The sequence below is a fragment of the Heteronotia binoei genome, chromosome 8, assembly GCF_032191835.1.
Source record: "Heteronotia binoei isolate CCM8104 ecotype False Entrance Well chromosome 8, APGP_CSIRO_Hbin_v1, whole genome shotgun sequence".
NCBI classification, from domain to species: Eukaryota; Metazoa; Chordata; class Lepidosauria; order Squamata; family Gekkonidae; genus Heteronotia; species Heteronotia binoei.
Genome location: NC_083230.1, coordinates 75,776,171 through 75,789,309, shown reverse-complemented (window position 1 = coordinate 75,789,309; position 13,139 = coordinate 75,776,171). Strand labels below are relative to the sequence as shown.

Here is a 13,139-nt window from a genome sequence, read left to right as displayed (position 1 = left end):
AGGAGTTATTTAGGTAGAGAATTGTTTATTCTTTTACTCTGGTTTTTTTTCTTCATGTTTTCTTTATATTTCCAGAAACATTCCCAGTGTGCTGCTGCCCTAGAGGGCCATTGGTAGCCAAGAAGATACTGAGTCAAGCAGCCCCCAGGGAGTATAACAGGGACTGCTGGGCTCAGTTTGTTCCAGAGCTATTTTAATGCCTCAGTTCTGTCTTGGATATCTCTATAATGTGAAGTTTGCAGGAAGCCATAAATAATCCTTGCTTGACCTTCCAAAGACCTCCAACTGCACTTTGGTGTAGTTTGGATAAATTTCCTAGATGTGTGCTGTTTGCTGTGAAAGCAGCTTGGAAGTTAGACTGTTGTGAGGAATCTTTATTGATTTATAATAATTAATAATTATCGTATGGCAGTGGGTGTAATATAGCCAGGAGATCCAAAGATGGTTTGGCAACTTGAAACTCTAACTTAGGGGTGTCAGACATGCTGTTCAGGGGCTGAACCAGGCCCCCAGAGGGCTCCTATCAGGCCCCCGAGCAACTGGCTGTCATCTGCTTCCTTCTCCCTATATGCTTCCTTCTGCATAACAGCTTGCTTTGCATGGCTTACTCAGTCGCACAGGAGCTACAGAGCAAAGTCTCTATTTTCTCCATTGGCTGAGGCTCCTCTCTTGGGAAGGAAGGGGGGAGGAATAGCTTGCTTTGCCAGGCTCTCTCAAATGTACAGCAGAGCTACTGAGCCTAGCCTCTCTTCCTTCTATTGGCTGAGGCTCCCCCCCCCCAGTCCCCGGTGGAAGGAAGGAAAGTGCCAGAGCTTCCTTTGCCCAGTTCCCTGAATACCATGGGAGAAATACAAAGAAAGCACCTTTAAGACCAATGAGTGCTAACAATTTAAGTATGTTTTAAGTTTTTTAAAATATATATATTTGTGTTTGTCTGTGTTCTTTATAAAATGTATATGTCTGCTATCTTATCTTAAATAGGTATACACATGGCCCAGCCTGACATGGCTTGGCCAACCCAACATGGCCCAGCCCAACAAGGTCTCATTTATGTCAGATCCGGCCCTCATAACAAATGAATTTGACACCCCTGTCTCTTTCTGTGGCAAGTTAGGTTTATTTGTTTGGGCTAAGAGAACTGTGACTGGCCCAAGATCACCCACAAAACTGACTCTTATCTTTATTGATTGAAGAAGTTCAACAATGGGGAACATTTCAAGTTTGTCCAGCATATAAGAAATTTAGTATTTTCTTTTTTACATATGAATGCAATCCATCACTTAATCCATCAACATTTCAACTAAACCCTAAGTAGTGGCAAAGCATTGTTATGAACTTACAGTGAATGGTTTTATCCCGAAGGTTTAGTCTAAAGTGGCATGCCTCTGAGAGCCAAAGCTGATAATCAAGGGAAGGTTAATTCTTCTTAACACACATAGATATCTCCTCTGTGGGTTTTTAGTGTAAGCATAGGACTTAAAGGAGACAACTACCCCTTCCCAAATGAAGAGAAAGGGCAGGAATGTTTCTGTGTGTGAAGAAATGGCAGTTTGAGAAGAAATAGCTGTTTCTAGAAAAGACAGATTCTGCTTCCATGTAGTGATAGTTCTGTGTGCAGCAGAGCATCCTTGCAGCAGTTTCCCCTGAACTTTCTTTGCATTAACCTCCCAAAGCCACCATTTTCTCTCTCATCAGGTTTTTTCCAGCTTCTTAAAAAAACAGTAATTGCTAGATTGCTATAAGAATCTAGTGCCATGATTTACTAGTTCTCAGCTTTCCTTTCTAAAAAAAGTCTCTAGCCTAGGGGTGTCAAACTCATTTGTTATGAGGGCCAGATCTGACATAGGTAAATGAAACCTTGTTGGGCCGGGCCATATGTGTCATAAAATGTAATGCCAGATACTGGAGATATAAACTTTATAAAGGACACAGACAAACACAGTTAAAGATTTTGTATATTTCCTGTGTGATTGAGGGAACTGGACAAAGGAAGCTCTGGCTCTTCCCCTCCCTCCCCAGGGGAGGATGAGGGGATGGAGCCTCAGCCAATTGAAGGAAGAGAGGCTTTGCTCAGTAGCTCTGCTGTGCGATTGAGAAAGCCTGGCAAAGCAAGCTCTCCCCCCTCCCCTTCCTCTTCAGGTGAGGAGCCTCAGCCAATGGAGAAAATTGAGGCGTTACTCTGTAGCTCCTGTGCCATTGAGCAAGCTTGGCAAAGCAAGCTGTGACACAGAAGGAAGCAAGAGAGGGAGAAGAAAGCAGACTTGCTAATGGGCCTGATAGGAACCCTCTGGGGCCTGATCCGACCCCCAGGCCACACATTTGATGCCCCTGCAGCCCTTTTCATTGCAGAGATGAAGAGGGATATAGTTTAACCTTTTTTTAAAAAAACTGCAAACGATTGCTATAACAATCATTTATGTGATTTAATACAGTGATTTAGTAATTGCAGATTTTTTAAAAAGCCCTCTGGCAACACAGAGGGTAAGGCAGATACAGAGGCTGTGTTAAACCAAACTATTTCAGGGTGTACATGTGTAAACAGCACACCTGTGGAGATCCCAAACCCTCACTCCAGAAATCCTGTAACATTTATATAAACAGATGAAATCTTGGGGGCAGTATTTCTGGTTAAACTATGAGGGAGCGGAAGAGAAGAAAAAGACAATGTTGAACTGTATTTGATCTCTATTTAATATAGGTAAACTGAAGGAAAAGTGAGAAAGGAAAGCTGATCCAAAGACAGCACAGTAAAATACACCAAGATCCGGAAATATACTAAAAGTGAATAAATTACATCAGTCAGTAAATGCAAATCAAACAGACTGAGGAATGAACAATCAACTAATGCCTAGTGGGAGCAGGCCCATTAAGTTGGGTCTAGCTACCATTTGTTGTCTAAATACAGCCTGCTTGTAAATATGTGTGCAGTGTCTCCAAGAAAGAAGCAGCAGGTGATGTGGGGAAGGAGAACTGTAGGTGCAGGGGCGAGACAAAGTGTAGCTGGGCTCCACTGGGGAATAGGAGGAGGAGAGATTAAGGGCTGGAGAACTGAGGAAAAGAAGAGCAAGAGGGCGACAGTGAGGACATTGGGGAACTGGGTTTGAAGCAAGGGCAAAACCAAGAATGGATAGGGATAGGGAAAGAGAGGGAGAAGATCTGTACATGGCTTGGTTACAGTAGCTTAACCTACCAGTAGCAAAGGTGTTTTGACTTCAGTCTTTCACAAAACTACATTGTTTTAAAATCATAGTGCTCACTGTTATTGTTCCATGATGTATTTGATTACATTGTCTTTGCTTTCAGTTTGCAAGCAGTACAAGTGATGTTATTTTCTATTTTGTTTCACTTTATTTCAGGATGAGGATCCCTTTGACCCATGTTTAACAGAAGAGCTTGAACAGTGCACATTTTTTGCAGGTCTAAATATTTTTGTTCTTTGTCATAATAGTGAATTGAAATGCATATTTGTTGTTGTTGTTCAATCGCACAGTTGAGTCCGACTCTTTGCGACCCCATGGCCAAGGTCACTTCAGGCCTCCTGTCTTCCACCATCCTCCGAAATCTGCTCAGATTCGTGTTTGTTACATCAGTAATGCTGTCCAGCCATCTCATCTTTTAATAATAATAATAAGTTTTTATTTATACCCCGCCCTCCCCGCTGAAGCAGGCTCAGGGCGGCTTACAAGGCATGATATAAAATATCATGGTATACAATAAAACAAGATAATACAGTCAATAAACAGAACAATATAAATTATACAATATATAAGTTAACATTAAAATCATTAATCTAAAAACAGTATAAAGGTGCTACCGTCGCAGTATATACCGTCCCCTTCTTCTTTTGCCTTCTGTCTTTCCCAGCATCAGGATCTTCTTCAGTGAGTGCTCCCTTCTTATTCGGTGGCCAAAGTATTTGAGTTTCAGCTTCAGCATCTGACCTTCCAGAGAACAATCTGGGTTGATTTCCCTTAGGACTGACTGATAAGATCTTGCCGTCTAAGAGACTCTCAAGATTCTTCTCCAGCACCACATCTCAAAAGCATCTATTCTTCTGTGCTCAGCCTCCCTTATGGTCCAGCTCTCACAACCATACATTATTGGATTTAATTTACATGTAGCTAGAACATGACAAAGACAGTTTTATGTTCAGCATTATACATGAGGATATTATGCCATCAAAACCAGCAGGGGGATTTCCTTTCTGTTGCATGATATCAGGATACATATTAGTGTAAAGAGTCCCTTTGTTCATACATCTGGCTGATTGAATCTGATGGGCAGAGTTAATCTGCAGAAAGTCTGTGGCTGTAAACCTGAAAAATGCTTGTCTGAAATGCCCTAAAAGAGCTTATAGAAATGAAAAAAGATTAATTTTGTCAAAGATCAAGCTTTTTGAAAGCTAATTCTGCGTTTGCTTCATTAACATAACTTTGTGGCACTTCAGGGTGATAGAAATATTACTCTGGCATATTAGGCACTAATTCTGTTTATCCAAATAATGTGCCATGTTTGTAACAATTTTATAGAAGAACCAGAAAAGATTATAAATGGCGTTATTATTTTCAGTTGTATCAGATAAATTAGCTGTGTAGTTTAACAAGAGAGTCCCGTGGTACAGAGTGGTAAGCTGCAGTACTGCAGTCCAAGCTTCTCATGACCTGAGTTTGATCCCGGCGTAAGCTGGGTTCAGGTAGCTGGCTTAAGGTTGATTCAGCCTTCCATCCTTCCGAGGTTGGTAAAATGAGTACACAGCTTGCTGGGGGGAAAGTGAAGATGACTGGGGAAGGCAATGGCAAACCACCCCGTAAAAAGTCTGCCATGAAAATGTCATGATACGACATCACCCCAGAGTCAGAAACAACTGGTGCTTGCACTGGGGACCACCTTTACCTTTTTATTTTAACAAACTCCTGAGAACAAGAGATCAATGGCCTTTTTTTTGTCCCTTTATGCCACAGATTCCTTTTGTGATCACATTTTGCCACGAACCACACAGATTTTATTGGAATATGACTCAGGAAGATGGGTGCCACGGCTTCGTGAACCTCGTGATCTGTATGGGTTATCTTCTGCAGGACACCTGCATCTAGTACGCTGGCCCCATCAGTATGAAGTTATCAGAAAGAAGATAGAGCATATTGGTAAATAATACATTACTAATAATTTCTACTGCAAAGTGTTTTATCTTTATCTCACTCAGTGGTGCAGCAAACTGTAAATGAATATTTCCTTGGTTAATTATCTTATTTTTAATCAAATTATTAATTAGTAGCACTGAAAGAAATTTACATTTTTCAAGATGATTTTTAGATACTGAAGTAAGAACTGGGTTATCTTAATTGTTAGAAACAAACTCTATCTTTAATAACCACAAAAATAAACAACAAGAAAAAAAGATTGGATTTCAATCCCACCCTTCACTAGGAGCCTCAGAGTGATTTACAATCTCTTTTCCTTTCCTCCCCCCACAACAGATACCCTGTGATGTAGGTAGGGATGAGAGAGCTCTTTAGAGAACTGCTCTTGAAAGAGCAGCTCTTTCAGGAACTGTGATTGACTCATCATTCAACAAGTGCATGTAGAGGAGTGGATTCTCCCAAACCCGGTTCTCCCAAATTAGAGTCTGCACACTTAACTGCTACACTAAACTGGCCACGACATCAAATTAAGTGTGCTGTTAGTTTTCTGCTTACTTATTAAAATCTAATAGAACCAGTGTTGGATTATAAACTGGAAAACTGGAGTTCAAATTGCCCTGTAATTTGCCTAACCTACTGTCATGATCTGAGGCCTAGTGCAGCCTAGAGGGCAGGGAGTTGCTAGAGGGTTTACATCTCCTAGGATCCCTTCTGTCCCTCTGATTGGGTGAAGTTTTGAGAGAAAAACTGGCCAAGGAGGGGTGGGACCTGGGAGAAAAGCATAAACGGTTAGGACACATACAGGGTGTGTTCTCTCTGGAAAAGGCTGTAGGGAGAAGGGTTCTCTCTGGAAAGAAGGTGTAGCAGGAAAATAACGGAGCCGCACACTTCTGGTATGAAACAAAGTATTTACTATTGGTACCATTAGCAGGGTCCAGTTGAGCAGCAATGCTCCAAAAATACTGAACCCCCCTCTCTGGTCCTCAGACCGTCTTTTTAAGCACAATGCAAGCTTGCAGGCCGGCGCTTACAAATTATCTGATTCAACATTTCCCCACCCCCTTACTTTCCTTCTAGTACTTTTCCATTCGTTCTGTCCCTCTGCTTATCAGCTTGAACAAGGAGCTTCTCAGAGACGCCTGTCTGTTATCAATACACAACTGTGTATTCACACCCATTGAAGGCTGTCTGGTTCTGACAAATTACAGCTGCTTCAAACATTGCGTCAGACATTCTCTTTTTGAAGGCATAAAACATATTTTCATTTATTTCTATAGGAGTATTCATTAATTATTCAGGGGTCCCTCTTCAAAGGCAGCTGCATAGAGATACCTCACTCGAGGATGAATTTAGGAGTTATAGAAAGGAAACATCTAGTCAGACGTGTCAAGGTTTTTATTTACACCACCAAACTTTACTGTATATATATTTCAATGTTGCACTTAAAGTTTTTTTATTACCCACTTATTGTCTGAATACTGTAAATAAAATGTTGTTGTTGTTTAACTGCCTGGGATTTCATGTCTCCTTGGTCACAAAAGGTTTTGCTAAAAAGGAAGGGACAATGGTGGTTGGTATGGTTGCCAATCCCCAGCTAGGGGCAGGTGATCCCCCAATTTGGAGGTGGGGCTCCCACTTCAGGGTCATCAGAAAGTGGGGGGAAAGGAATGGCTGCTGGGCGTTCCATTATACCATACGGAGACCAATTCCCATAGAGTATTGTAGAGCTTTGGGGATATATGCTGTTGGGGAGAGAAGTGAAAGCACTTCATTTGCATATTGGGAGGAGTGTATGTAGGAGTGACTAGAAGAAAAGACAACTGGGTAGTGAGAGGAGCAGAGTCCTAGTCGTTTGGGGCTCTCCAAGGACTGAAGTGCTGAGGCCTCTGCTGAAGAGATTTTTGTCTGGTGTGGGCCCTCTGTTTTTTGGAACTGACTGTTTTTCTGGAGGTTAGCCCCCAGACCACCTGCCCTTGAACTGAAGCTGACTTCTGTTGGATGAGGAGGAGAGAGGCCCTCTGGTTTGGGAAGGGAAAGTACTTGGGGGGTGGGGAGCACCATACCCTGTATACAAAACTGTGTTTATTCTTATAATAATTATTTACTTTGCTTAAGTCAAGGTGTGTGAGTGGGAGGGGGGGATTTAAGAAAGGAGGCCTTAAGCCTTGTACTTGCCCTTACTTCCAGTGCCTGCGTTATCAGGGCTGGCCCTTTCACTAGGCAAATTAGGCATTTGCCTAGGGTGCCAGCCCTGTGGGGGCACCAAATAAGGCATTACCCATCTAACTTTTTGTTTGAAAAAATTCATTGCTGAGCACTAGCTAGGAGTCCCTGCCAGGTCTAGGTGGAGAAATACCTGGAGATGTGAGGGCTGGAGCTTGGAGAAGGTTGGCCTTGGTGAGGACTTTTAACCAGGTCCAATGCCATAGAGGCCCCCTCCAAAGCAGCCATTTTCTCCAGAGGAACTGATCTCTGTTGCCTGGAGAGCAATTGTAATAGCTGGATATCTCCTGGTCCTCTGTGGTTTTGTGTGTGTGTGTGTGTGTGCACGCCCCCTGGAAGTCATGATGACAATTCATCTGTTCTTGAAAATTGGTTGTCAGTGGGGGGGGTCGCGAGAAGTTAGCCTTGCCTAGGGCACCAGATAGTCTAGGGCCAGCCGTGAGTATAATGGAGAATTGATCCATGGGTATCTGGGGCACTGTGGGGGCTGTTTTTGAGGCAGAGGCACCAAATTTTCAGCATAGCATCTGGTGCCTCTCCTCAAAACACCCCCCCCCCAAATTTCAAAAGGATAGGAGAAGGGGGTCCAATTATGTGAGCCCCAAAAGAAGGTGCCTCTATCCTATGTTTCAAATGGATGAAAGGCATTTAAAAGGTGTGCGGTCCCTTTAAATGTAATTGCCAGAACTCCCTTCGGAATTCAATCGTGGTTGTCACACCCTTGCTCTTGGCTCTACCCCCAAAGTCCCCAGATATTTCTTAACTTGGAGCTGGTAACCTTAGTAGTTGGGTGCTCTGGGCCCTCCCATACAGACCCTTAACAGAGTAGTGGCAGCCAGTAGCAGGCCCTTTCTGGTCCCCTGCTGTGTGACATATATAAACCTACCTCAAAGGATTATATAAGAATACAAGTAGAAGGGGGAACCTTTTTGGAGGATTAAAAGTGTACTAAGAGTGAGAATAAAGAGCCCAGTCTTTTCTTCAGACAAAGTAAGGATTCTGAATATTGGAAAGATTCCTTCTGTCACATTTTTATCCCATACTCCCTCCTCCACTTTATCCTCACAAAACCCCTGAGAAGTTAGGCTGACAAATTGAGGCCTTCTGGTAAGCTTGATTAGCAAGAGCTCAAACAGTAGAGGCAAAGAGGATGCATCTGAGTCATTCATAAAATGCAAATTGCAGGCTTGTGTGGCCTCAGGTTGCCTTGGGGCTGGCATAGGGAATGAAAAGAGGATTCAGCCTCCTGTCAATCAGAAATTGCTATTCCGCTCTTGCCTATTTGAGGGAGAAAAGACAGCTGATTTCTTAGAGCTCTGTGGAGATTTTAACCCACATCTCTGTAGTCTTAGTTTAAAATTCTAACCATTACACTGGTGGCTGTTCTCAGGTTATGTTTATAAATATAATTTAATAAATTTAAAAGTATTTAAAAGCATAACATTTAAAAATTAGGACGGAATTGTTTTGTCATATTTTGTGCTTCACCACTTGATTGAACAGTCTTTCACTTTCAGTCTGCCCAGCCCCTTGCTGTTAGATTCAAATATTTTTATCATACTTTGTAACTTGCTCATCAATTGACTGAATAGTTCTCACCATAGGTGAACTATAAATGAAGTTAACAACAACAATAATAATAAATAATGGCTTATAGCAGGGGTCCCCAACCCCCAGTCCATGGACCAGTCCCAGTCCGTAGCTTGTTAAAACTGGGCCATGAGTTGTATAATTATTTCATTATATATTACAATCAGTGTTCCCTCTAAGCTGAGTTAGTGTGAGCTAGCTCACAGATTTTTAGCCTTCAGCTCACACATTTTTGTCTTAGCTCAGGAAAAGTGGCCCCAGAGCACAATAATTTAGGCAGTAGCTCACAAAGTAAATTTTTTGCTCACAAGACTCTGCAGCTTAGATTACATGGGGCATTTTCGCACTCACCTTCAAGTGGTGCGACCACCCTCCTCACGCCGGCGGATCTGCAGGGATTTCGCACCAGAAGCGCCGGCGCACCCAAAAGAGCCGGCGACTTCCGTCGCGAAACCAGCTCAAACGTTTTCCTGCTTCTTGGCGGTTTCCGTTTGAGCTGGTTTCGCGACGGAAGTCACCGGCTCTTTTGGGTGCGCCGGCGCTTCTGGTGCGAAATCCCTGCAGATCCGCCGGCGTGAGGAGGGTGGTCGCACCACTTGAAGGTCAGTGCGAAAACGCCCATTGATTACAATGTAGCAATAATAGTTATCAAAGATTTCAGGTTTTCACGGCTGGTAACATCATTAGGGTTTGTAGAATCTTTCGGGATCAAGTGCCGTGTTCTACTGGAGAAAGTTTTCCTTCCAGACGTTTCGTTCTCAGCTGCGGAGAACATCCTCAGTGGCGTTGCAGCCGGAGCAGGCACTCAGACCTTCTTGGCTGCTGTGCATTGAGTGACAGCTGAGAACGAAACGTCTGGAAGGAAAACTTTCTCCAGTAGAACACGACACTTGATCCCGAAAGATTCTACAAACCCTAATAATAGTTATTATTATAATAAGACATTGGATTTATATCCTGCCCTCTACTCCAAATGTCAGAGTCTCAAAGTGGCTCACAATCTTCTTTACCTTCCTCCCCCACAACAGATACACTGTGAGGTGGATGGGGCTGAGAGAGCTCTCCCAGAAGTTGCCCTTTCAAAGACAACTCCTGCGAGAGCTATGGCTGACCCAAGGCCATTCCAGCAGCTGCAAGTGGAGGAGTGGGAAATCAAACCCTTTTTTCCTAGATAAGAGTCTGCACACTTAACTACCACACCAAACTAATAGAAATAAAGTGCACAATTGTATCATCCTGAAACCATTGCCCCACCCCCGTCCCTGGAAAAATTGTCTTCCACAAAACCGGTCCCTGGTGCCAAAATGTGGGAGAGCACTGGCTTAGAGTATTCTGCAGGAAGAGATTTTAAAGGAGAATTTGCCAATTGTTTATTTTGATTTTTTCTTCCCCAACTTGTTAAATTACAAGCAAATTGTGAAGATGCTTTGAGAATTTCTAACAGGACAATTAAGAATGCCTACTATAAAGTGAAACAAGAGTGCAATGAGAGTATGTAAAAAAGAGAGAGTCTTGTCCCTTACAGACTTCCATATGAAGAGATCAGATTTTCAGTCTACAAAGACAAGGACTGCTTTGGGGAAACTGCATATTATTTTATGTTGAATCTTAAAATTCCACAAAAAATTGTATATAGGTTCTTGTCTTTTTCCTGAGGTATGGTCCCATGGTGACACCTTCTGGCAAAAGCACTCTGCTTGTTTTAAAATAATACAACAGGAATATAAAACAGCTTCTGCCCTTGAATTTTTTTTCACTGAGATTCTCCAGCACCATATTAACCAACAATACTAACAAATAGCTAGGGCAAATAAAAAGGAGCCTAAAAGATACTCAACTACATGGACCTTGAAAGGTGCCATGCAAAATTCTGAAGGGTTATTCTACAGAAGACACCACAGAAAAGGCTCTCTCTGTAGACACCACCCACCTTACTTAAGAATGTGAGGGCACAGATAATTGGACTTGAGTTGCTGATCTTTAATTGGCCAGCTAGCTGATATGGGAAATGGCTCTCCTCCAAATCATCTGGTCCTACACTTAAGATACTGTGACTGGAATCAAATTAGCAGCCAGAGTAGTTCTACTATCATGATATATTGAATAACCAAGTTGATATATTTTATCTTAATACTGAAATAGGGTTGTCAAATCCAGTTTGGGAAAATCCTGAGATCTGAGAACAGTGCCTGGGGAAAGTAGTGTTTGGAGAGGAGAAAGAGCTCAGTGAGGACTTGATGCCCTAGAGCAGAGATGTCAAACATGCAATCTGGAGGCCAGATGAGACCCCTGGAGGGTTCCTATCAAGCCCATTAGCAAGTCTGCTTTCTTCTCCCGCTCTCTTGCTTTCTTTGTGTCACAGCTTGCTTTGCCAAGCTTGTTCTATTGCACGGAAGCTACAGAGCAAAGTCTCTATTTTCTCCATTGGCTGAGGCTCCTCACTTGAAGAGGAAGGTGGGGAGAGCTTGCTTTGCCAGGCTTTCTCAATCACACAGCAGAGCTACTGAGTGAAGCCCTAGAGGCTGCTTCTGAAACTATAGTTTCCTCCAGGGAAACTGATCAGGACATCAGTTACATTTCCAGGAGAACTCCAAATACCATCTGGAGGTTGATAACCCTATTTGAACAGACAAGACAAATCTTTTTACAAACCTGAAAAAAGCCCTAGGTTTGTGGACAAATCGGAAATCTTAAATTGCTCCCAGCTCGCAATAACCGTAGCAGCACCTTTATTTTTAAATAAGAAGATCTCAGTGGCTGCTATGGGGATTGCTAGCCAACCACTACCATAATGCTAGCCTTCAAGCCTTGATTTCTGTCAGTAAAAGGCAGGGAAGGGAAGGGCCTTTTTGGGGGTTGTTTTGTCCTTTGAGGGAAGACCCATTGGGGCCAGCCCTGGCAGCAACCATAAAGCAACTCCTGCCACTTGACTGGCATGAATCACCCAAGGTCAGCTACTTGCCACTGTTCAATAGCAGTAGGGTTACCAGCTCTTATCTGCTCTCTAGCGGGGGAATTAGATGGATCTTTCTGGGAGTGGGCAGGGCAGGGTGACATTGCGGTAAGTGACGTCCCCAATGTGATGACATCATGTGGAAGTGACATCATCATGCTGGGGACATTGCGTGATGACAATCTGGCATTGGGGCAGAACTCCCAAAATACCAGAGCATCACTGTGCGACTTCCCTGGTGTAATTATGTCACTTCTGCATTATGTTGTCATGTTGGTGACATTGCACTGGATCATGGCTGTTGAGGGCAGGGCTTCCCCCCTCTGGCCATCTGGGTGGTGGTGGGCAGGAATCCATGAAATTGAGGGTTCCCCCACGCCCACCTGGGCTGGGAACCCTAAATAGCAATCATCCCATGGAAGCCAGTATGGTGTAGTAGTTAGAGTTTCAGACTAAGATCTGGGAGAAGCAATTTGAATCCCCATTCTGCTTTAGGAGCTTACTTGGAGAACTTGCATGAGTCACACCTACCTCACAGGGTTTCTGTGAGGATACAATGGAGGAGAGAAGAATGATGTAAGCTGCGAAGAGTCTTCATTGTGAAGAAAGGGTGGGGTGTAGTTTTTATCAGCTTTCGGATTTTAGATGTATTTTAACTTGTCAATTTGTTTTTAATGTTGTGAATTTTATGGTGGAACCCACCCTGAGCCCACTTGTGGAGAGGGCAGGATACAAATTGAATAAAATAAATAAATGAAATGAAGTAAATAATAAATATAGCTGAAGGTGGCTGGCTGTTAAAAGGTTGGTGGTGGGAAGGAGAGAAAGAAACAGGGAAAGGTGAGGATGTGGGGTCTGCCAGAAGGAAGAAAAGATGAACTATTGTGAGGAGGGTGATATAGGGGAAAGTTAGGTGCCCCTGCAAGTCCTTGCAGCTTTTCCACCATGCTACTAGGCCTAGCCCAGCTGGCATTGTGCAGCTCAGCCCCAATTTTTCGTGACAGAGGAAGGGAAAGAAGAAAGTATGGAGGAGGGAGAAATGAGATACTCCCTTCCTCCACTATTCCTTCTCTGAAAGACCCTATAGCCTTTCTCTGTTTCCTGATTTCTTCTTTCCTTCCTGCCTTTATTTGTCCTCCACCCCTCGACCTTTGGCTTTCACTCTTGCAGTTTTAAAGCTGATTTCAGTATCATGGGTTGGTTTACATAAAAGACTGAAATCTTATGTGCTA

The 13,139-nt window shown here is 43.1% G+C and overlaps 1 protein-coding gene across 1 annotated transcript in view; it reads left to right on the top strand.

Annotated features, from left to right (window-relative positions):
- AGBL3 (AGBL carboxypeptidase 3) overlaps positions 1-13,139 on the top strand; it is a 56,717-nt gene that overhangs the window by 8,446 nt on the left and 35,132 nt on the right. The window contains exons 3-4 of the mRNA XM_060245274.1: positions 3,357-3,417; positions 4,962-5,144. Coding sequence (XP_060101257.1) covers positions 3,357-3,417; positions 4,962-5,144 — 244 coding nt within the window. The remainder of the gene's footprint in view (positions 1-3,356; positions 3,418-4,961; positions 5,145-13,139) is intronic.